The 26,020-nt window shown below is 44.2% G+C and overlaps 1 protein-coding gene across 2 annotated transcripts in view; it reads right to left on the bottom strand.

The window, feature by feature from the left end:
* Window positions 1-234: 234 nt before the first annotated feature.
* TRAPPC11 (trafficking protein particle complex subunit 11) overlaps window positions 235-26,020 on the bottom strand; it is a 607,699-nt gene continuing 581,913 nt past the window's right edge. For both annotated transcript variants that reach the window (XM_078678000.1, XM_078678001.1), the window contains exons 29-30: window positions 23,538-23,705; window positions 235-454 (exon numbers count right to left, since the gene is read on the bottom strand). In XM_078678000.1, the coding sequence (XP_078534126.1) occupies window positions 410-454; window positions 23,538-23,705 (213 nt within the window). In that variant the 3' untranslated portion in view covers window positions 235-409. The remainder of the gene's footprint in view (window positions 455-23,537; window positions 23,706-26,020) is intronic.

The raw sequence follows: 26,020 nt of genomic DNA, 5'->3' as shown, positions 1-26,020 counted from the left end.
GGCTCCCTGGTGCGCAGCAGCATACAGAAAGAGCCACGTTGAAACGGCAGTACGCTAAAGCACAGTCAAAATCAAGAATGAAACACGGGCAAGGAGATCAGGCTGTCACATTTTGTAACTAGGTTTAACGACAGTGCTTCTTGCATCTTTAAACATGTAACTTCTTTCAGTGGGATGCCCTCTTCACTCAAACACCAAGAATCGACATGGTACAGTCATTATTAACCAACGATCGATCTCACAAGAATTTTAATAAATATACTAGTTCAGATACATGTTTATTTACTCATTAGAAAATAGTTTTACGTTGACAATTCATCATTTCCAAAAGATAGCCTCTACAACTTATATCTTTGTGGTTGGTTCAAAATTACTAGGTAGATTGTAGGCAATTATTACAAAACATATATTAGGCTGCTTCGATCGATGCGTCATCTGCTTGCCGACCTTGTGGCTACATGGAAAAGACAAAACACAGCCATTACTCGTTAGTTTAATGTAGATTGTATAAAACATCTCTAAACTGTTAAACTGTAATACATGGAAGGTTCACGTTTAACAAGCATGGGCATGCAATATTGTCAAAATAATCGTATTTCTTCCCGGACATGGAACCTGCCAGCTGCCCTGGGCTTTTGGTAGGGGAAGTAAAACGGGTACTGGAAAGTGCGCGTCTATAAAATATGCAAATATTTGATTTAGACAACAGTCAGGGGTTCAGGCTCACGCCAATAAAGGTTACAGAGAATTTCCTCAAAAGGCCAAGCAAGTATCACCAACTTTGTGATAGTTCACCAGGATTCACTGGCTGCGGTTGTACTTTGTTGGAACTACTTTTTGACTCCTTTGAGTTTTTAGTGAGCATAAATAAGCATTTACTCCCACATCTGCCTCTTGTCACCGCCACATATTTCTATAGCATGGATCTTGTAGTATTCTCTCCTTTTCCATTACCTGTGCATTCTATGGAACTCAGAACATTCTATGTTTGGAGATTCTTGTAGAGTCAGTTGCTGGCTGATGGTTAGGGTGCATATGAATAAACCTAATCTGAGGAGTATATTCTTTTCTGTATTTATTCATAACTTTTCATTGGCGACGAGGACGGGATGCAGGAAAGTGAAGAGCACCTTAACATCAAGCTAAGTGTTTTCAAATTTGAATGACTGGAATATTCGAGGAAGAAAAACAATTTTTGGGATTACGGTCTAAAAAACAGAAGTGTGTGCGAATTAATGTCTGAACTTCTCCAGCGGCAGTAGTTTTTAAGGGAAGCTTAGAGGTTCCCCAGCGGCGGTAATTTAACAAAGTGGAGGATGGGAAGGAATTTGAGGATTTAAAATTGATAAGCCTGAACAGGAAAATTACTAAAGTAAAAAAATTAAATTAATGTAAGAAAGACGGAGGATACGTGTCAAACATTGAAGAGATGAGGAGTTGACCGTTACCGTTTTGTTCGTGTGAGGAGCTCTTTCCTGTTCGAGAGTTGGTGGCAAGTGATGACGTGGTGGAATCAGTCTGTGGGATTCGGTGAACGGCAATCGAGGAACAACGCGTGAGCAGGAGTGACTAAAGACGCTGCGTGAGGATACGTCATTAGCAGGAGTGGCTAAGGATGCTGCATGTGGAAACGTCATTGCGCTCTGAAGAGAAACGGAAAACTATGTGAGATCGTGTTCGGATAAAATCATCTTTATTTGTAGGAACATGTAAAATTCAGTTTGAAATTGCCGAGTGAGGAAGGAACGTCTTCGGAAGATAGTGTACGTGCAAGTTTTTTTTTTTTATTAAATAAAATACATTTTAGGTGGAAAGAAGTGCATCTGTAAACCGGAAAAGTTTGAAGGATATGTAAGGAGTGACTTTAATAATAATATTGGTATATTATTATAATTTAATCGGTATTGTTAAAATTGTTTGCTCATAGTTGTATGAAATATAATAATTTAAGTTGAGGAAGGCAACATTTTCTTTTTAATTTTAAAAATGCTTTATGTACAGCAATGAAAAGTATTATATAGAATAAATATCAAAAATATTTGTAATATCTTTTGAAGAAAATATAGTGTATAATAAGATCATATATTTCAAGTCTAGAAAATGCAGAATGTGACCACACCTCTGTTTTTTTTGAGTGATCCAGGTGAGCCAAAAGTCAAAAGGAATAAGTGGAAAAAGATATTTGCACACTTTGCAAAGGTTTGTGGAACTAATTTAAATGCGGAAAGAAAACATTTGTTGTTGTTACATTGTCTTGGGGGTGAGGGACAGGAAGTGATTGAAAACTTACCGGATTTGTCACAACAAGAGCAAAGGGGTTTGGATGAATATGAAGTGTGTTTGTTGCAATTGGATAAACATTATTTACCACGTGTAAGTACTATAATGGAAAGATATCATTTTGGGAAACGTGAACAAGGAAAAGATGAGTCAGTGGAGGAATATATAACTGCTCTAAGGAAATTGTCTTCTACCTGTAAGTATGGTGCTGCGAATGAAGAACATATAAGATATCAATTTGTTTTGAAGTGTAGAAAGGATAAGATCAGGGAAGAATTGTGGCTCAAGGATGAACCACCTTTGGAAGAAGTAATTAGTATAGCAAAGAGGGTAGAACATATGTTGAAATGTGTTAATGAGTTAAAGAATGACAAAGGAAAGATTGAAGAAAAGGTGGAAGAGGTGAAGGACGATGTTTCTCAAATAAAGGAGGTGAAGTCTGTTGTGAAAAATATGTGTAAAGAGGAAACTAATATGGCTAGTATTACATGTTTTAGATGTGGAAAGTCAGGTCATAAGGCTAACCCAAATGTTTGTCCGGCAATGAATTTTGTTTGTCATGGCTGTGGTAAAAAGGGACATTTTGTAAAATTCTGTAAAACAAAGGAAAGGAAAGTGGTCAACAAAGAGATAAAGGAGGTTATATGTCAGATTAAAGTTAAAAATGAGAAAGATCATCCTACTGGTATGATCAAGATTGATGATACAGAAATAGAGATGAAATTAGACTCTTGTGCACGCATTACAATTATTTCAAAATAAATTTATGAGGAATATTTTAAAAGAAAAAATAAGCTTAGTAAAATGGATGTGTGTCCAGGTGGATATGGAGGTGCACCCATTACTATGATGGGTTATTTTAATGCATCCATTGAAATAGGGAAGAGAATAATTGTGGGTAAGATCTATGTTTCAAAGGTTGGTGATTGTTTGATTGGGTGGCCTCATCAAATTTTGAATCCAAACTCTGATCCCCAAGAGCAAATTCAAGAATTGGAATCAAAAGCGAACACATTTATGGAAGAATTTCCTGAGCTTTTTCGTTCAGGATTAGGATGTTTAAACGGTTATAAACATTGTATAAAATTGAAAAAGGATGCTGTACCTGTTATTGCAAAGGTTAGAAGAATCCCAATAGCTATACAAGAGAAGGTGGAGCAAGAACTAAAGAAATTGCAAAAACAGGACATCAATTCTTCTGTAGAAGCAACTGAATGGTTGGCGCCAATTGTTGTCGCTAACAAACCCAATGGTGAGATAAGACTGTGCTGTGATTTAAGATCTCTCAACAGGGAAGTTGTAGTGGATAAATTTCCTTTGCCTAATATAGATGAACTATTAACATCTTTAGGTGATTCAAAAGTGTTTACAACTTTAGATCTAACACAGGCATACCATCAAATAGAGTTGACGCAGGAATCGCAAGATCTAACGGCATTTATAACGCCGATGGGTGCATTCAAATATAAGAGAATGCAGTTTGGTCTTGTGTCGGCTGCGTCAGGTTTTCAACGGGTCATGCATTCAATTTTAAAAGGGATAAAATCTGTAAAATGTTATCAGGATGATCTATTAATATATGGTGTAAATCAGCAAGAACATGACAGGACTCTAAGAATGGTGCTGAAAAGATTAGAAAATGCTGGATTAACGTTAAAATATGAAACAAGTAGGTTCTCGGTCAATGAGGTGAATTATTTAGGACATCATATTTCAGCAGATGGAATCACACCTAAAAAAGAGTTGGTTGATACCATTGAGAAGCTGACATCACCAAAAAGCAAGGAAGAAGTGGTTTCATTTCTTGGAATGGTTGAATACTATGGGAAATTTATAAACAATCTAGCAGGTAAATCAAGCAATTTGAGAAATCTTCTAGGTAAGAATAAAGAATTTAAGTGGACAGATGAATGTCAAAGGGAGTTTAGTGATATAAAAAAGGATTTGGTTGATGCTCCAGATTTGCAAGCATTTGTACCCTTTGAGGAGACTTTTGTAGTAACGGATGCTAGTTCTAAGGGTGTGGGTGCTGTTTTGAAACAAAGGAGGAATGGTCAAGAGAAACTTATTGCTTGTGCCTCAAGGAGTTTGAGGGGCGCAGAACTGAACTATTCGGTTATAGAGAAAGAGGCCCTGGCTATATATAGGGCTCTTAGAAAGTTTAAGAATTTTCTATGGGGTATGAGGTTCATAGTCTGTACAGATCATAAGCCATTAAGAGAAATTTTTATGATGAAAGGTTTAGATAGTGTTTCGTCAAGGATTCGAAAATGGGTTATTGGTCTTCAGGAGTTTAATTTCAGTATAGACTACATTCCAGGAGTAGATAATGTGTTTGCTGATTGTCTATCACGTTTGGTTGATGAAGTTCAGGGAGTTGATCATGAAGAAGAAATATGTGAAAATGAAGTAAATGTATGTGAGATTACCTCAGGTGCTATACTTGAAGATGAGTGGTTGGAGGAGATTGGTAAGGATTCAGAAATTAGTAAAATAATTGGTAAGGATTCAGAAATTAGTAAAATAATTGCTAAGGTTTTAGGTAATACTAATTGGGACAGCTCTTTTGATAAGGTATGGCATTTAGTTGAAAATGAATTATTAGTGGAGAATGGAATTCTTTTGAGGGGTTCTAAGTTAATTCCTCCAAGTTCTTTGAGGAAACGATTGATTGAAGAGGCTCATCAGGGCCATCTAGGAATTGTTAAAACTAAGGAAAGAATTTGGTGTTCATTTTGGTGGCCAGGGATGGATCAAGTAATAGAGAGAGAGTGTTTGCAATGTAGGGTAAGTTACAAAATTTTAATATCACGTACAACTCCAATGGTTTGTCGCAATCTTCCAACAGGTCCTTGGGAAGACATTGCTATAGATATTGTAGGTCCTCTTGCTGGTGAGCATCGAACACCCTATCTGATAGTTGTGATTGATCTATATTCTAGGTGGGTGGAGATTTCTTCTGTTTCTGAGATTACTTCTTCATGTGTCATCTCTTTTCTTAAATACATTTTTAGAAGGGAAGGTTTTCCGAAAACTCTTTTATCAGACAATGGTCCACAATTTTGCTCGAACATGATGTCAGAATTTTTAATATCTTGTGGGATTCAACATAAAAGATCTTCTGTTTATCACCCAGAAACCAATGGAACTGTGGAAACGTTCAACAGGGTGATTAAGGAAAATATACAACTTTCTGGGGTAAATTTAATGGATTGGAAGGAGGAATTGCAAAAGTGCATTCTAGCACATAGATTTTCACCACAAATGACAACTAAAAAAACTCCATTTTAATTATTAAAAGGGAGAATTCCCAATACGAGTTTGAGTACAGCTTGGATGTGTTGGGGTAAAGGAATAATAAACAATGGGATTGGTGATTGGAGGGTTAGAGAGGAGAAAGTTCAGTTAAGGAATAAAATATGTTATGATGAAAGGAAAAGAGTAAAAGGAAGGGAAGATTGTAGTTGGTGATGTAGTTAGGGTCAGAGCACCTGTAGGAGCTTTGGCTTGGTCAAAATACTCTGCTCCAATGCATGTTATCAAATGTTTTAAAAACTCAGTTAAATTGGAAAATGGTAAGATATGGAATTTAAATCGTGTTGCTATTGTTAAGGATTACACGATTGTTGATAAATCAAATGTAAAGGATTCTGTTTGTTGTGATGATGCAAATGTATCTCAGCAAAGGTTTAGCTCTCATATTAAGAAAGTTCCATCTTATCTTAAGGACTATGACTATGCAAGTTAAAGATTTCTTTACGTTTTATGCATGAATATTTAAAGCATTGTTTTCTGCGTTCATTTTAAATGTATAATTCTCCTATGTTTTGTTCTTTATTCTTTTTAGTTTTAGTTCAGCTTTTGTTATAAGAAAGAGGATTTGTAGTATTCTCTCCTTTTCCATTACCTGTGCATTCTATGGAACTTAGAACATTCTATGTTTGGAGATTCTTGTAGAGTCAGTTGCTGGCTGTTAGCTGATGGTTAGGGTGCATATGAATAAACCTAATCTGAGGAGTATATTCTTTTCTGTATTTATTCATAACTTTTCAGATCTCATCTCAGGGGTAGCAGAACGCTTTATAAATAACCAACACAGAAACCAGCATACCAAACGCCTATGGCAGCAATGAGGCATTATTTAGAGAAATATCTCAAGTAGAGTATTAGCGTGGCTGTTCTGATACTGGAATATACGATACATACCATTTATGCCATTAATTAAGGTAAAAAGCTGTGTGTGAATAGATATCCGTCTGGCAGTCTTCTATTCAAACTGAATGCGTTTAGTGCACAACAATAACATTAGATCACTAAGAAGTGGGCCTGGCTATTATGAGGCAGGGACAGGATACACACATTTTTGTGTGTGAGAAATAGCTTTCTTCCATAGTGGTAGAACAATTTATACTGGAGCACCATTGTCATTATCTTTCATAAAAATTAAGTTTGGTAGAGGTTTAAAATGTTCTATTGACAGAAAAACAAGAGGTTGCACCAGAGCATTCTTTTAAATTAAAGTTGCACCAGAGCATTCTTTTAAATTAAAATTGCATCAGAGCATTCTTTTAAATTAAAGAGCTCTTCCAAATAAGTCATAGGCTGCCTCATCTAGGGGGAGCGCTGGCAGATCTCTCCAGGTCCATATTACTTTTATCCTGCTCAGGAGCAAGCAGCTTCGATTTAGACGAGGGGATGTGTTGGGATGGAAAAGTCCTCTTGATGGTAATACACATGCACCTCTGCCCTGAGTGCCCAATTGCCCTGCTGGTTGGATCCTCAATGCTAATCACAAGTTGTGAAAACCTACTGCTTTCGCCAGTAGTTAATAAAGTATACAAAAAATGATGGATGGGATGCTTGAATTCATCTCAGCCACTGGTAATTACTCAGGGTCGCACAGGTCCTATGTTGCTTGTTTTACGGTTCAGGGAGAACCTGGCATGGCAGTTCAGACTGGGCTGTTCCCCTCGGTGCTGGATATGTGTGTGCTTGGGAGGGTAAGATAGAGGGATAGGCAGTGCTGTGCGTGCATGCCCCGGGTGTATTTATACTTACGAGGAGCAAAGTACATGAAGGATATAGTGTTGTGAAGAATGCCATGGTATGGTGAATGTGTGTGCTGGGTGTATGTGTGCATGCAAGTGGTACAATACAGAAAGTTCTTCTGATGGATACTTCTGCCTGTGGATTCCTCACCTTTTGAATAGACTCCCAAAGCCGTACCTCTCCCAGAGAAGGGTGTCCACCTGACTAGACCAAAAAATCCTGCAAAACAGAACAAGCAAAATGGCCATCCCTCCTAAACTCAAAAATCCAAGTAGTAATGCTTTGCAAAGGTGGAGGGAGGCCCAAGTTGCTGCTTCACAGATATTAAGAACAGGAACACCTCTAGCGAAAGCAGAAGAAGTAGACTTTGCTCTGGTGGAATGAGCTCTGATACCTTCAGGAAGGTCCTTCTTGGCCAGGGCGTAGCAAATCTTGATGCACAAGATAATCCACTTGGAAAGAGTCCTCTTGTGCATAGCCTTGCCTTTCATCTTCCCAACATAGCCACGCACAGCTGATCGTCCAGCCTCAGATCTTTTGTCAGATCCAAATAAAAGCGGACAGCTCTCTTAGGGTCCAAACGATGCAATCTCTGTTCCTCCTTGGAAGGGTAAGGGGGGATAGAAGATGGGTAAAGTAATGGACTGTATGAAAAGGTGTAACCACTTTGGGAAGGAAAGCAGCCCTGGTCCTTAGAACCAATGTATCCGCATGAATGGTCAGGAAAGAAGGTTTCGAACTTAGAGGCTCAAGCTCACTTACCCTCCTTCGCGAGGTAATGGCTAGTAAGAAAACCGTTTTAATAGAAAGAAGCCTCAACGGGCAAGTATGAAGAGGCTCAAACGGAGAACCCATTAAAAAGGTAAGAACGAGATTCAAATCCCACTAAGGCATAATAAAAGGTGGGGGAGGGAACTTATTTGTAAGGCCCTTAATAAACCTCATGACAATGGGGGACTTAAATAAAGACGGCTGGTCCGGCAAACATAGAAAGGCCGACAAAGCGGAGAAATAGCCCTTAACAGTAGCTGCAGCACAACCTTGCTGTGCCAAAGAAAGTGAAAACTGCAGAATATTAGACAAAAGAGCCTTCAGGGGGTCAATGTCTCTCTCTCCGCACCACTTGGACCATCTGGAAGAGTAAACAGACTTAGTGGAGTGTCACCTGGACGATAAAATAACATTCACTATATCCGGAGGGAGAGAAAAAAAAAATCATGTTGCCCGATTCAATCTCCAGGCACGAAGGTGCAAGCTCTGGAGGTGGGGGTGTAGAAACTACAAGAGGAGGTCTGCCCTGAGAGGGAGACGGAGTGGCGGGTACGATGAGAGGTGAAGTAGATCTGTGTACCACACCCTTCTTGGCCAATCCGGTGCGATCAATATTACTTGGGCTCGGTCTTGGCGAATCTTCCTCAGAACCAGAGGAATCAAGGGTATGGGAGGAAACGCGTAAAGGAGTTGTGAGCTCCAGTCTATCCGATACTGTAGACTGCAGAACAAAGGGCAGTGCACGTTCTCCTGAGTGGCAAAAAGTTCCAACCGAGGAGACCCCCACATCTGAAAGATGCGATGGACCACCCCCGGATGAAACTGACACTCGTGATCGGCCGAGTAACGCAGACTGAGACTGTCCGCACAAACATTTAGCACACCGCCCAGATGATTTGCAAAAACACAAATCCGATGGCCCTCAGCCCAGGACCAGAGTCGCAGAGCCTCTCGGCAGAGACGATACGACCATACACCTCCCTGTTTGTTGATGTACCACAATGCAGTAGTATTCTCTGTCAGGATCTGAACCGACTGACCGCGAAGGGAAGGAAGGAAAGCCTTTAGTGTCAAACGTATTACCCGCAATTCCAACAGGTTGATATGAAGCAACCTTTCCTCTGGAGACCAAAGACCTTTGACCTCCAGATGCCCCAGATGAGCACCCCACCCTAGAGAGGAGGCATCCGTGATCACTGAGGCCACCGGCGGAGGAGGTTGAAAGGGCTTTCTTTGAGACAGGTTACCCTGCACACTCCACCAAGTCAGCTCCGCTGCAGCTTCTCTGGAGAGTCTGATCTTCTCCCCGAGATCTCCGTTGTGCTGATACCACTGCCTGTGGAGGCACCACTGGAGTGCCCTCATGTGCCAGCGTGCATGGTTGACCAACAGAATGCATGAAGCGAACAGACCGAGCAGGCGAAGAACCTTCAGGACTGGAACAACCGCTCCATCGTGAAATAAAGGAATCATTTCCTTAATGTCGAGAAACCTCTGCGGAGGAGGGTAAGCTTGACACACGGAAGTGTCCAATATTGCCCCTATGAACAGGCTGCGCTGAGAAGGCACCAGGTGAGATTTGGGTACATTTATCGAGAAACCCAATTTAAACAACAGATGAGCTGTTACCTGCAAGTGGTGCAAAATCAACCCTGGAGACTCCGCTTTCAACAGCCAGTCATCCAGGTAGGGGAAAACAGGAACCCCTGACCTTCTGAGATGAGCCGTTACCACCGCCATCACCTTTGTAAAGACTCAAGGTGCGGAAGTAAGCCTGAACGGAAGGACCACAAACTGATAAGGTTGTGACCCTACTGTGAAGCTGAGATACTTCCGATGCGACTTCAGGATGGGAAGATGAAAATACGCATCCTGTAGACCGATGGAAACCATCCAGTCTTCCTGTTGCAACTCAAGAAGAACCTGAGCCAAGGTCAACATTTTTAACTTCTCCTGTCTGAGGTAAAGGTTCAAAATCCTGAGGTCCAAGATTGGTCTTAAGCGACCGTCCTTTTTGGGGATCAGGAAATACCGGGGTGGTAACCCTGACCCCTTTCCTGCTCCAGGACCACCTCTTTCGCACCTTTCTGAAGCAAAGCAAGACCTCCTTCTGTAAATACAGTAAGAGGTCCTCTTAGCACCAACCCTGGCGAGGAGGGTAAGGAGGAGGAAACTCCAAAAAGGGAAGGGCGTACCCATTCTCTACAAGATCCAAGACCCAACGATCGGACGTGATCAGTCTAAACTCTTGTAGAAAGTAATGTAATGTAAGGTACACTTTTATAGTGCTACTACCACTCCAAGGAGTATCTTGGCGCTTAACGCCAACCCAGATGGAATAGGTTGGGAGGAATGGAGGCGAACTTAGTCACAGTATACTTTACACCAGTGCTCTACAAGCAGCGTCAGTGAGGGAAAACATCCAAGTTTTTAGTGCCTTTCTAGAGTGGCTCTCGTTGGCCATCAATCGGAGCTGCGGCGGGAGTCTATTCCAGGCCTTGGCGCCCAAGAAAAAAAAAGAGATTTACCACCTTTGGTCGCCAGCTTAAATCTAGGTGTTACCAACAAGTTCTGATTTGCAGACCTCAGGCAACGCATGGGCTGATAACGTTTGAAACTATTAGACAAGTATCTAGGCCCTTGCTGTTGGAGAGCTCTGAAGGTAATCAGAAGAATCTTAAACAGGATCCGTTTGCAGATCGGTAACCAATGAAGCGCCTTAAGCGCGGCCGAAGCAGATTACCTACGAGGCCAGCGTAACACCAAACGGGCAGTTGCATGCTGGACCATCTGCAGCCTGTGGAGAACGGACTAGTTTGCTCCCGCATACAGGCCGTTGCAGTAGTCCAGTCTAGATGTTATCAAGGCAACTGCTACCGTTTTCCTTGCTGACAAAGGAAGATCGAAAAACTTCCTCAAGGATCTAATAATATGAAAGCAAGTGACGGCCACCGCTTGTTGTTTAAAAGACAGCTGGTCATCGAATTTAATGCCCAAATTTCGGGCAGAAGAGATGGTATTTGGAGGGGCTTCAGCATCATCAGGCCACCAGTCTTTCGGGGAAAACAGATTTTGAGAGCCGAACGGCAGAATGTCCGTCTTACCGGAATTACATTTGAGGTGATTGTTATTCATCCACTCAAAAGTAGCGTTTAGGCAGTTTTTCAGGTTTTCCTCGGCCCCAGGCAGTTCTCTATCCAGGACCAGAATAAGCTGTGTGTCGTCAGCATATGAAATTGTGCTTAATCTGATAGGAAACGATTAGCTCAATCAGGGCACCATATACAAATTAAAAAGTACAGGGCTCAGACTAGAGCCCTGGGGGACCCCTGAGCTGATGATTTTAGCTTCAGATTGAAACTGGCCCAGTACCGTGACTTGGCGCCTGTTAAGAAAATTTCTGAACCACGCCAGTGCCACCCCTCCTATTCCTGCGTTAACCAAACGGTCCACTAAAATGGTGTGTGAGACCGTATCGAAGGCCGCCGATAGATCGAGTAAAATCAAGACGGCCTTCTTTCCCTTTTCCACAGCCATTCGTAGGGTCTCTGCCGTAAACAGCAAGGCCGATTCGGTGGAATGTTCGAACGGAATCCTGATGGGTTAGGGTGCAGGATGTCATTCTCCTCCAGAAAATTCGTAAGCTGGTTATTGACGAACTTTTCCGTACGTTTAAACACCAAGGGGAGCAGAGAAATAGGACGCAGGTTAGAAAGGGTGGTCGGGTCAGGCAGAGACTTTTTCTGGAGATGCTTGACCGCTGCAAGCTTCCATTCACTGGGAATTTCTCCCGTGGCCAAAGATGAATTGATGATTCTGTTAATAGTGGGATTAACCACCTCCACTAAGGCCTGCAAAACTGAAGGTGGGCATGGGTCAAAAGGAGATCCAGATTTGCTTGCTAAAATGGCTTTGTTAGTATCCTCTAAAGAAATAGGGGCAAATGAGTTCAAGCAGGGGGAGCTAGTTAATGTCCTACCCAACTCCATCTGTTCCAAATTCCTAGAGGTGGTAGACACAGGAGGAAAAACATTCACAATGTCCAAGATCTTGTTTTCAAAATAATTAGCAATGGCATTACAGAGAGATTGGGACTGGGGAATTTCCTGCGAGAGGGCTGAAGGATTATTGAAATGGTTTACTATCTTAAAAATTTCCTTTTGGCCATTTCCAGGGGTAGATATCGCTTGCAGATAGTGGGCTTTTTTAGCTAGCTTAATTGCTACATGATATCGTCTTCTAGCAGATTTATAAGCGTCACGGGCAGCAGCCTCGTAGTTTCTACGCCACCTCCGCTCCAATGCTCTTACTTTACCTAACTCCATTTTTAGGGCTAGCGAAAACCATGGGGCGCTCTTTTTACTTTTTGAGCCGCCTACATTTTTCCAGCATGTTGGGACTAAAGAGTTCCCAACTGTAGTTATCCAGTCGCAGAATTGCTGATTGTCCGTGGAAGTATGACCTGTTAGGATAGGCTTGTTTTCTTTTAGCTTCTCTACCAAATCTAACCTTATAGGTAAATTCCTCCACACTGGTTTGCCTACGGCGTCTGTTTTATTCCTACTATTTACAGGAGCGTTATGTTTCAAAGAGAGGTCAAATGGAATTAGATTATGATCAGACCATATTTGAGGGCAAGGAGATTTAACTATTAGCCTATCTGAATTAGAACAGATGCAATCTAAAACATGCCCTGCTATATGTGTGGGTTCCAAGGTAAGAAGGGTAAGGCCCAGGACATTAATAATGTCCATAAAGCAACTTACTCCGGGCTCTCTAGGGGAATCTAAATGGAGATTCAAGTCTCCTAAAACTGTGAAGTGGGCAAACCTAAGCGCCAGGTCACTCAATACCTCTCCTAGACTCTCTAGAAACTCAGTAGGTGACCCAGGGGGGCGATAAATTAGAGCACCAGAAAAGGTGAAAGAGTCGTGAATACCTAGGCAGAAGGCCATGGCCTCTGCCCCTTTAATGTCTGTTAACTCATGTGTAGAACACTTCAATGTGTCACGATAAATAATTGCCAAGCCCCTACCCCTTTGCTGAGGCCTGTCTAATCGCTGTATCAAATAATTCTGCGGAAGGGCCACAGCTAGGTCTGGATTACACCAAGCTTTAAGCCAGGTTTCAGTAATTAGGAGCTAATCTAATTTTACCTCCATAATCAGGTCATTGATATTTTGGGCATTTTTACATATCGACCGAGCATTAATAAGGCCTCCTTGTAAAATAGTGGGTTGTGGGACTACTACAGGAGTAGGTTCTGGAACGAACGTTGCCTTGCACTGACCACAGCAGACGGGACTATCCCATGTGTCCGGTTTAATGACCTCATGGCAGTGCATAGGGAGCCTGTTGAGGGAGCATAATAGATCTCTGGACATACCTGAGGTTCCATTACATGGAGCGTGGCATGGTACATCAAACAGCGCCTCCTTAACGCTGACGGGCGCAGACGGGCAGAACTCTGGCTCGACTCCGGCACGAGTCTGGCTCGCCCGCTGCGCGTCACCGCTGCGCGTCTCCATGTCAGGGTTAAATAGGGAACTCACCTCGCCTGGACGCCTGAGCACTAGAGCGCTCAGCAAGATGGCGCCCCCAGACGTCCCCAGCTACCCCCAAGATGGCGGCAAAACGCGAGGAGCTACAGGTAAATCCGCTAAAGCAGCGTTAAGGGGCACATTTATAGTGCAAATGTGCGCTATGAGGACCTGGTAAAATCAGGGGTTAAAAAACGATTTTACAACAAAAATAGGCAAAACGGGATTAATTTTAAAAAACACACTCTACTTCACAAATGAGCTAGCTTTAGCGCAGGGTGGATATAAAGCACAGCGTTACGCGAGTAAGCCTTTCCCAAGACCGACTCGCCAAAAGGAGTCGTCTTAAATAGGGAACTCATCTCGCCTGGACGCCTGACCACTAGAGCGCTCAGCAAGATGGCGCCCCCAGACGTCCCCAGCTACCCCCAAGATGGCGGCAAAACGTGAGGAGCTACAGGTAAATCCGCTAAAGCAGCGGTGAGGGGCACAATTATAGTGCAAATGTGTGCTATGAGGACCTGGTAAAATCAGGGGTTAAAAAACGATTTTACAACAAAAATAGGCAAAACAGGATTAATTTTAAAAAACACACTACTTCACAAATGAGCTCGCTTCAGCGCAGGGTGGATATAAAGCACAGCGTTACGCGAGTAAGCCTTTCCCAAAGTGGGACACCTGACCTCCAACCGGACCAACATGTTCCAAGATGGGGGATCTAGAACTGCTTTCCTGATGTACCAACGGTGGCGGGAGGGGAGGTAGAGGAAGAGGAGAAGGATTTTTGCAGAGCTGCTCTCCTGAGGCCTCTTTTATTCTTCCCTCTGTACGACTTGTACAAGGGATTCTGCTGTTGCCCTCTGTTGAGATTGCTGATGGCTACGAAAGGAAGCAGATCTCCCAAATCCACGTTACCGCTTGTATGCGTATCCTCTGGACTGCACCTGGAGACCCAGAGACCTTGCAGAGCCCTGCTGTTCTTAAAACGCTCTAAAGCTGAATCAGCCTTTGAACCAAAGAGTTTTGACCCATCAAAGAGCAAATCCAGCAAAGTCGCCTGAACATCAGATGAGAAACCAGACGACTGAAGCCATGCCTGTCTCCTTGCAGGCACAGAAGACCCCATCACATGAGCTACAGAGTCAGCAGTGTCCAGGCCCGATTGAATCATCTGGCGTGCCGCAGCCTGTGAATCAGAAAGGACTTCGAAGAAATTAGCCCGATCCTCCTCAGGCACCTTCGGAGCTAGCTGCATGACTGAGTCCATCAAAAAAATGGATATAACTCCCAAGAAGACAGGTTGCATTACTGGATTTAAGAGCCATACTTGCAGAACAGAACACCTTCTTTGCCGCCAGCTCCATTTATTTTAGAATTCCTATCACCAAGAATGGTAGGGAAAGAACCAGAAGATAGCTTTGAACAAGAAGTCTGGACAACAAAACTTTCCGGCGTAGGATGTGCTGATAAAAAAGCATGATTCCCATGAGCAGGCCTGTACCTTCTAGAGCTGGAAAGAGAAACCGCAGGAGCAGATAAAGGCTTCTGCCACACCTCCAAGATTGGCTCCGTCAAAGCATCCGTAAAGTGAAGCAACGGTTCACAAGTTGAAGAAGAAGTATTAAGAACTTTTGTAAGAATATTAGATTGCACCTCAGCTGAGGGAAGCTGAAGACCAAGCAAATCAGCTGCCTTTCTTATGACCACATGATAAGGAGCAATGTCGTGCACAACCCCAGCATTTGCAGATGGGAGATTATACTCAGGAGAAGTATCCAAGCCACTAGCCTCATGAAGGCCTTCAAACTCATCCATAGAATCAACAATCGCTCCTTCCTCCTGATTCTGTGCATATTCTTCCTCTTCAAGGAGCCTCTGAACCTCTCTCCTAGAGTGTTGTTCAGGAATCTGCGTCGGTGGCGCCACACGCGTGAAGACATCAACAACGTCGACGGAGGAGCCTCTGCGTCCAACCTCGATGTTGATCGAACTCGAGGCGGTGCCGACTTTGCAGCCAAGGGAGTCCGAGGAGCCGAAGTGGAGGACCTCGGCCCCAGGAAATGCCAAGCCGGAGTCGACTTCAAGAATGGCATTAAGGGTGCTTGAGGATAAAATTGAGGAACACCCAAGTTAAAGGCCAAAGGACCCACGGGGCCCGACGGTGCACCGGATGGAGCAGAGGCCCTGGCAAACATGCCAAACATGTCATTAAGAAAATGAGAAGAATCTGACCCAGGAGCAGGAAAAGGAGGATATGGATCCGTACCTTCCTGAAGAGGAACCATCTGAGGTTGAACCGGAGGCTGCAGAGCCGAGGACGGCACCCGCACAGGAGAGGCCAACCGGCCTGGAGAAGACTCCCTAGGCGCCGGAGACATCGCTGGAGCCGGTGAGTCTTCATGCAGGGAAGAGCCTTTCTAAGCCGGCGACTCCGGAACCGGAGATGGAACCGGCGTCACTCGAGGAGAAGGAGATGGAGAAACTAAGTGATTTCTTCGAGGCCGCTCAGCTGGAGTCGGCAACCTCGACCTCGAAGTCCTGACCTTCGAAAAACGGTGCAGAGAGCCATGTCTTCTTCTAGACTTCTTATGTTTTTTTCCGACTTCGAAGTATGGGAAGATGAAGACTTCACCCTCTTTCGACCCTTCTACTCCTTCTTGGCTTTGGCCATGAACAGCTTAGCTTCACGATCCTTAATAGCCTTGGGATTTATTTTCCTGCAGCCTCGTCATTGTTCGACGTCATGATCCGAAGATAAGCATCAGAGGCAATATTCATGCGGGTCTGTGATCAACATATGCCCGCCACATTCTCTGCAGGGTTTGAATCCCATTTTCCTAGAAGTAGCCATCAGAAACTAAAAAGAGATACAAAGCTTTCTTCAAAGAAAAAGGAGAGCCCCTAGAAAAACTGTTAAGCGGGGACAGCGCAGAAAAAAGGGAACTGACGTCAGCACGCCGACGAGGTCCTTTCGTGGCTCCGATGACGTCATTGGGTGTCGCGAACGGAGCCTACCTATTGTGACGTCCTTGTCGACGTGGGAAAGCTAGGAAAGAATTTCCCACGGAATGCTGGCGCAGGGGGTATTCAAAAGGTGAGGAATCCACAGGCAGATACTGTATCCACCAGAAAAAGCGTTACCGAAGCGTTGCAGAAGTATCCATCAGAGCTCTAGTCACTTTCATGGCCTGTGTTGTGGGACTATCAACTTTGGAGTCTCTTATGCTGTAATAGGCAGCTTTTCAAGAGGAAGAGTAGAGTAGAGGAGTATGTACTTCAAAACAAGCAATACCCTAACATAAATCTTCAAAGACCCAGACCTAAAATCACAATTGGTGTCTGGAAATGTACTATAATAAGGGGAGTTTGAGACCCCAAAAGTGTCATGGGCCATGTAGCTAAATGGACTCTGAAAGGAGAAGCACTGCAAGACTTCTGCCTGTGATCAGGACTGGGGGCAATGTCTGCTAGTCTCCCTGCTAGGTGAGGGGACATTGCCCAGGGAAACCAAGACCACCTGCCCTGGAACCTGGAACACTGGTGCCTGCCTGCTTGCCATGACGAGTGAGCCCTATGAGCGTTGGAGAAAGCAAGGTCCAGTAGGGTGCTCTGTCGAATGGAGCATTATTAAACAGCTGGTGCACCGATCAGTCATTGCTTGTCAGCGACCCCTGTATGCCAGGAGAGCACTGCCATGAAGATAGCCGTGGAAAAGATTGTCTTGTAGTAAAGGTCCAAGCCAGTGTGGCACCGCTGCAGCAACTCCATGTGCCAGAAGGGGCTGCCTTGGAAAAGACTGCCTTGTGGAGACGGGTGGAATCCTGCACGACAACGTTGCGGCGACCCCGTATGCCAGGAGGAACTGACGTACCAGTTACATGCCTTCGGTAACAATGTATCTGGTAGAGACGCTTCTAGCTGCATATTCCTTCATGTAGAATTATCCCCAGGCATGAGACTGGATCCAGAAACTTTTTTGCCACAGTATCCCTGTGCGCCGGGGCGACATCATGCGACTCCGCCCAGGCGTCGTCCGCGCATGTGACGTCAGCGAGGTCACATAAGCTCCTTTTCAGCGTGCACCACGGATCCGGTCTTGCTGCGGGCCTGTTTGGGGACCCCCTTTTTCTTCACCAATTGTCTTCTGTCTGGTGGAACAGGGTGCGAATGCCTTCGGGCTTCAAAACGTGCACGTCGTGTGGGCGTCTTATGTCGGCGAGGGACCCTCATCTTATTTGTATGTGGCATTTGGGGGAGGATCACGGCACCACTGATTGTGAGGCGTGTCAACAGTTGAAGCCAAAGTCATGGCGGGAGCGCTGCATAAAACTTCTATCGGCACGTCTCTCCAGGTCGAACTCCTCCCCTTGATCAGCTTCGGCAGACTGCTTCAGATACGGCTGTGGTTGTCGTCCCCGCCCTTCTCCGATGTCGCGAGAGCGTTGCTCCCCGGTGGGTAAGTGTCGCAGTTTGTCCCCAGGGGCTGGTGTTCGGCCGTCCGGGGGAGTGGACTCTCCGCGGGTGATGCGGCCCCGTGTGCCGTCCTCCTATCCACCGTTTCCCGGTGAAGGGGCATCGAGAGTCCAGATGGAGACATAATGGCGGCTTTGCAGGCCTCGCTGGCGTCTCCTCCTCCTCCATCCCTTCCTGGAGAGTAGGCGGATCCCTTGCCTCGTGTTCTACCGAGGCACAAGATGGCTGCCAACACTTCCTGGTTTGGAGTGTTGACAGCCAATTAGCATAAAGCTCGTGCTTGGGAGGGCAGGCGTACGGTACTTCATCTATAGATATATCTATGATTTTACTTTTGATTTTTTCAGGAACAACTGAACGGATTTACACCATTTAACAGAAAGCGTAATCTGCGAACCAAACTCTACCTTTTTGCAAAATTTGGTGTAATTCCGTTCGGCAGTTCGGGCTGTAGCTGTGTCTAAAGCTCCCTATAGAAAATTGCATGGGGAAAACACATTTTGGGACCCCCCTTTTTTCTCGGCCCCCGCTTGAGAATCACCCCGAAACTTTCAGGATTGGAGCGGAGCGCCCCATCTTCTTGGAGAATTTCGCGAACATTCGTCGACCGGTGCCAAAGTTATTCCAAATAGAATGTTGCGGATTTCCTATGGAAACTAGGTCCCAATTATAACTACCTACTGGCGACCGCCAGTAGGATATATATATATATATATATATATATATATATATATATATATATATATATATATATATATATATATATATATATCCATCACAAAAAGCTTGCCTGGAATGAGGGAGCCACAAGCAGGAAAATGAAATTTTGCCCCTTTTAATGATGATGCAAACAGCGAAAAAACAGCTTGCTGCCTCACAAGTATACTGTCCAGCCCTGACGCGTTTCATGCTCTCTGCAGCACTTCTTCAAAGGGTTGAGGACAAACTGTGAATGAAACCAGTCCTTCATTCCTGCACTCGTTTGTATTTCCTAACCACCGCCTCAGTGGGCGTGGCCATGACCTTGGCCTGATGGTTCTTGTAGTGCAGGGGTTTTCCTCCAGTGAGTTGGCTGTTTCATTCTCGGTGCAAATGAAATAAAATCCCCAGTGGGTTGTGGGGTCAGTGTCACAGTTCAAACACCCCATAAATTACATCACCGGCTTTTCCCTGCTCCTCACGCTGACTCGTCGCTTGGCGCTTCAGCTCGGACTGCAAACTGCAGCTGGGTTCACCTCGTGGCTCAGGCAACAAGCCACACTAAATCCATCACAAAAAGCTTGCCTGGAATGAGGGAGCCACAAGCAGGAAAATGAAATTTTGCCGCTTTTAATGATGATGCAAACAGCGAAAAAACAGCTTGCTGCCTCACAAGTATATTGTCCAGCCCTGACGCGTTTCATGCTCTCTGCAGCACTTCTTCAAAGGGTTGAGGACAAACTGTGAATGAAACCAGTCCTTCATTCCTGCACTCGTTTGTATTTCCTAACCACCGCCTCAGTGGGCGTGGCCATGACCTTGGCCTGATGGTTCTTGTAGTGCAGGGGTTTTCCTCCAGTGAGTTGGCTGTTTCATTCTCGGTGCAAATGAAATAAAATCCCCAGCTTGCTGCCTCACAAGTATACTGTCCAGCCCTGGCTTGTTGCCTGAGCCACGAGGTGAACCCAGCTGCAGTTTGCCGTCCGAGCTGGAGCGCCAAGCGACGAGTCAGCGTGAGGAGCAGGGAAAAGCCGGTGATGTAATTTATGGGGTGTTTGAACTGTGACACTGACCCCACAACCCACTGGGGATTTTATTTCATTTGCACCGAGAATGAAACAGCCAACTCACTGGAGGAAAACCCCTGCACTACAAGAACCATCAGGCCAAGGTCATGGCCACGCCCACTGAGGCGGTGGTTAGGAAATACAAACGAGTGCAGGAATGAAGGACTGGTTTCATTCACAGTTTGTCCTCAACCCTTTGAAGAAGTGCTGCAGAGAGCATGAAACGCGTCAGGGCTGGACAGTATACTTGTGAGGCAGCAAGCTGTTTTTTCGCTGTTTGCATCATCATTAAAAGCGGCAAAATGTCATTTTCCTGCTTGTGGCTCCCTCATTCCAGGCAAGCTTTTTGTGATGGATATATATATATATATATATATATATATATATATATATATCTCAATATCACATTTTTGTTGTGATTGGTGCCGACATAAACAAGTCCTTGGAGGGTGGACTCGAAGGAATATATATATATATATATATATATATATATATATATATATATATATATATATATATATATATATATATATATATATATATATATATATATATATATATATATATATATATATATATATATATATATATATATATATACGCTCCCCAGATGCACCATGCGAACAGCACTCCCAAGAAGAGAAACGGACACCAATCCGGTAAATTATGCAGCAAAGTTTCTTTTTCTTTTTAAATTATTGCAGTGTTAAAGGTGCCGCGATCCGACGCGTTTCCTTCGAGTCCACCCTCCAAGGACTTGTTTATGGCGGCACCAATCACAACAAAAATGTATTAGATAGTACTCACAGAGCCCCGTTGGGTGTCTCCAATCACTTAACAAAAGTGTAGATGTGCAAAAATTAATATAAAACTGTTCATGGCCGACGCGTTTCAGCGTGATACCTTCAAATGGATCTATCATTTACACATCCAGTCACTCACTTATACAGCCTTTCAGACACTCACTCACCCATACAGTCACTCACCCACCCACCCATACAGCTATAGACACACCCACCCATTCAGCCACTCACTTACCCATACAGCTATTGACACGCCCGCTTATACATACATATATCCATTCACACAAAGACACACACAGCCACTCAAATATTATATGTTAATAAAAGTAGTATCACTCATTAGTAGTACACCTAGTATAGTAATTAAACTTTTGTAGTAGTTTAGTATACATGTTTAACACTCAAATTCTTAGAAAACACACTCACTAGATGATGTTATCAGTAATGTCATTTGAGAAGTCATCTGTGATCTCAGTGACCATGTCATGAGAGATGTAATATGGGAGGTCATAAGCAGTGCATTGCGCGGCGTAAGTTATAGTTAGCTCAGGTAACTATAACTGCTGAATTTAACTGGTCTTGTGAGTGAAATCTGAGCCCAACTATAACTTCCCTGAACCTTTGTTTTTTTCAGTGAATTTCTACGTTTTTTTTAAAATTCTATTTCCTAACTATAACATCCCTGTAACCTTTGGTTTTTCTTTAATTCAATTTCTATGTTTTTTAACTACTAGGCGTGTTTGCAGAGTGGTGGATGAAGGGGGCGGGGCCAGCTCCAGCTCTCAGCAATCCTGCTGTGTGGCACTTACTGGAGGTAACAGTAGGGGTTGTTGGCCACCGAGTACCCTCACCAGCCAAGGGGACTTCACCCCCTAACAAGTTGTGCGCCCGGAGGCCCCTTTGCATAGTGGTTGAAAAAGGGGGCGGGCCTCCGGTAACTTCCCCCAGGGGCGACTATTTAATAATAATTAAAAAAAATTATTAGGGAAAGGGTTCTACGTGGCCCCCATTCCCCGGGTCGATTTTGGCCCAGAGAGCCTCATCCTCCAGGGCCCGGCCAGTTACAAAATGCAGAGGGGGGCTGCATGGCCACCCTCCTCGGGCAAATTGTGGCCCGGGGACCTCATCCCCCATAGCACAGCCATTGCCACCTGGGTGCCCTGGCGTGCAGGGGAGTATCAAGGCCCCCGCAGTTCCTGGCGGCTCTCTGCCTCCTGCGAGAGCCAGCATTACTTTCAGACACAGGGAGCTGCTAAACATAAATCTCCCTGTGTCTGAAAGCAATTTGTCTGTTTCCCTGCTCGCTTGACAGAGATCAGGGAAAAAAACGAATGCTCCACTTTCAGCAAGCGAGAGCATTTCGCTGCTCTCACTTGCTGGAAGCGAAGTGTTTGCTGTGACTCGGCGGGAGCGGTAAAGATCCCGCCAAGCCACAGCAAACAGCTATGTACCGGGACATAGCAGGAGCCGGCCCTGGGGGGTGGTGGTCCCCAGGGCCATCCATGGCTCCAGGAGGGGGGGGGGGGGTTGCACAGCCCCCTTCCTTTGTTGTAGTAGGGCTAGCCTCAGGGAGGTGGTGGTCCCCGGGGCCAAGAACGACCAGGCAAGGGAGCCATGCCACCACTCTACCATTTAAAAAAATATTTGGCCCCACTGATGCGGTAGTCCTTGTTTTCCAGGGGAGGGGGGGGGGGTCCGTGGGGCCACCCATTACACATCTGGGGAGGTGGTGGTCCCCGGGGCTGTGCAGAATTATTTGAACAATAGCCCTGGGGAGGTGGCAGTCTCCGGGGCAGGTCGGGGTCCTCGAGACCCCTCTATTTTACTTAGCAATGAGCGCAGAGGAGGTGGCGGTTCCGGAGGCACAGGGGTCTGCGAAACACCCCATATGTTTATAACTATTACAGCTGTATGCCCCTGGGACCTGGCTCTGGTTTTCAAAAAAACGTTTTTTGCTCTGGTGGGGTCCCTCTGGGCCCCACTCCACCCAAGAGGCCTAGGGGTCAGGGTATTTCTACCCTGTCCCTTTACAAACTGGTAGCTTAGCCTACAGACATTTAATCTATTAAAAACACCAAGTTAAAATGAGATTACCAAATAGTCTCCTTTCTATCTGATGCGATTATCCATACCACTTTATTCCACTGGTTCTCTGCACTCCCTTAGTTTGTCTTATTTCTACTTATGTTACTGCTTGTGTTATTACCGTGTGACTCTTTGTATGTGCACTGTGTATTTGCTATTGTTATGCTGTACAGCGCTCTGGTACCAATATTGGTCATGTACGCACTATATAAAACGTCATAAAATAAAAAGTGACAGATAAAACTGTGTGTATGTCTTACAGATTTAGTCATCATAAATGACAAACTTGCGGTTTTAGGATCGCCAGTTGGATCCATTATTTCCAAGTTTTCTTTGGGCACCAAACATCTCGGCCCGAAATGCCCGCCTCCGTAGAAACACAAATGGCTCTTCCCCCATGCTGCTGCACTTCAGCTGGCTAGCTGCACAGCAAGCTGGGGGCCTTATGATAAGCACTGGTTCATTTTTACCATCATGCATTTTTAGTGAGCTCCATTTAAAACCACATGGTTCACAGTAAGCAATGCGGTGAAAAAACAAAAGGGTGGAAGACTGAAGGTGCATTCCCATAAATATGGCATTATAGACACCTGCAAACAGCTTTCTTGACAACATTACACTTTTTTCCCCAAAAAACCGAGAGAACTGAATACATTCACAACGTGGAACACTAGTTTAAGTTAATGATTTAAACGATTCATAACGTCTAAAATAAAATATCCAATTATTCCTTTAGAACAAGGTTCAGTAATTCTAAAATGGAAGTATACCTTAACAAATATGTGTGTTGGAATGAACCGACGAAGGAGCTGATTGGTAAAGCTGGGGAACCGCTGCATTGTGATGTTGAGAGATGGTAGCTGCTGATATCCTGCCATCAGAGGGTAGAAATTGTACAACATTTGCTGCTCCGTGTCTGGAAGTATTCGCAATCGCATCTGATTACAAATCAATTAAATAAACAAAACATATTTAGGAAATACATTCTCATAACAATAGAGCGTAGAGTCCTAGTATACATTTATGTTACCACTATTTAAAACATTTCATTGACAAACTCATTGCTTAACATATGTTGGGGTACCACAGTACATGCATCCATCGCCTGATGTGTCTGCTTATTAGCTGAAACGAGAATCAGGCACTACCAAAGCCAATAGGTCTCTCCAGTAAAAGACGGAGCTACTGACTTAGCCAATGCTTGTTTATGATATGTATTATGGCAAAAAGGTTGTCAGTTTGCAATGACACATGCGCACGCTGGCAGAAAAGGATATATTTAATTCACAGTTGAAATATGGCTGATGGTCACTTAAGAGCGGTACAATAAAAAGAATGCGCATAACCGGGTGGCACTTTGAAGCTGGCAGACACCATGTAAAATAACTATAAAACAATAAAAACAGAAAATGCAGGGAGTGGGGACAGGGAAGCAACGGATGAGTGTGGGTTGGGGAGGGCAGTAAATTAAGACAGCGTGGAGGGCCCTCAGCAAAGACATTTCGAATGCACGAGTCAAGAAAGGATGAGGGGAGAGAAAGCAGAAAGAGGGCAATGGGGCAGGGATGATAGAAAGAATAAAAAGGGGTAGGAACCAAGGAAAGACTCACACCCCCATGGTGGAATGCTAAAAAGGAAAGAAAGACAGAGTCCCCTGAAGCCGGCAGTAGAATGATACAACTCATCTGAACACTGTGAGCCCGAAATACAACTGGGCCGGACAAACACAAGAATATGGTAGAAAGCCATGGAATAAAGAGCAGAGACCTATGACAGACACTAGCCATCCAAACACGAGAAAGGGGCTGACCCAAAGCTCGCTCTAAGTAGAAGTAATGTATTACATCATCTAAAAGAACGTGTCTAAAGGTTATTGCAGACAATTATACGGATGCCTTGTATGACTAACTGGTCAGCTAGCTCACCATACTATTAGCATTAAAGGAAAAAGATAACCTAAACACATCTCTAATTTACAAAGATGTCTATGGTTAAGGTGTCTAAGCTCGTGAATATATTGCTCCGTATCACAGGGACACCACCGTTTGAATTCCATGCGTCTTTTAACAAAATTTCTTATAAAATTCACAAACAATGGCTATTAGAATTATCATAAAAGACCAAGACAGAAAACAGACTGGCAACACTGAGGCAGAGACGCATACCACCACTTTGGCAACAGATATACACAAATGAGACAGTGGAAGACATTACTCACCTGATGACAACATTTTTTATGAATATTCCACTCTCTATATCTAAAAGAGAGGCAGTATGTGGCAGTGGTCCTGCATATACACTGATGTCATTGGAAGTGATGATACATTATTGTCTTCACCCACCTATAGGTTTACAATTCCAGAAGAGGTGGACTAAGAGTAGTCCCCTAAGACTAAGAGGATGATGGATATGTAGAATTTACAGAGAAATGAAATATTACCAAAACACTCATAATGTCAAGTAATGCCTTGTACCAGTGAATCATTTTCCACTGTGGTTTCCTCATTTGTAAAGAGTCTTTAGGAAATCCCTAAAATACATCAACCAGGCTAAATTCCACCTACATTAACAAAAAATGTGAGGGAAGAGAGAGGGCACCTCACGGTAGCGACACCCAAGGGGGTTGTTGGCTGATGATTGCTAGTTTAACCCACTTCTCAATATCGGCCACTCTCTCTCTTTGAGTGTGGGGTGGTTGCTCTTCGTGCACTTCGTGCAACCACCACTGGAATAAAACTGGTTGGCCAGCAAGCTCTGCCGGGTTTAAAAGGTGAGAATTATGTTCACTGGTTCTCACAGGGGTTCTATGAGCACACAGATTGAATAGCAAGCACGGTTGCTGCACTCACTATTATCTTTTCACTACGTTTTTGTTTAAAGGGAGAACACATTTTCTTTCTTTCGTCTTTCCCACACTCAAAGAGAGAGTGGCCGATGATGAGAAGTGGGTAAACTGGCAATCATCAGCCAGCAACCCCCTTGGGTATTGCTACGGTGAGGTACCGTCTCTCTTCCCTCACATTTTTTGTTAATGTAGGTGGAATTTAGCCTGGTTGATGTTTTTTAGAGTAGAGAGCAACACACCTTGACAAATCAGAGTAGTGTAAGGTATCACACTCTTTTTTTTTAGAAAATTACTGAAAACCCTTAGATTGTCTTTCCTGTTTGGTGTAGGTGTGATAGAGGTGAGGCCCTTTGCTTCATTTTTATAACAAAAATCTGCCCTGCCGAGATGGCCCCTGAACAGGAAAAA

Source organism: Lissotriton helveticus, chromosome 2_2 (genome assembly GCF_964261635.1).
Source record: "Lissotriton helveticus chromosome 2_2, aLisHel1.1, whole genome shotgun sequence".
Taxonomy (NCBI): domain Eukaryota; kingdom Metazoa; phylum Chordata; class Amphibia; order Caudata; family Salamandridae; genus Lissotriton; species Lissotriton helveticus.
This window is presented reverse-complemented; position numbering and strand designations above follow the sequence as displayed.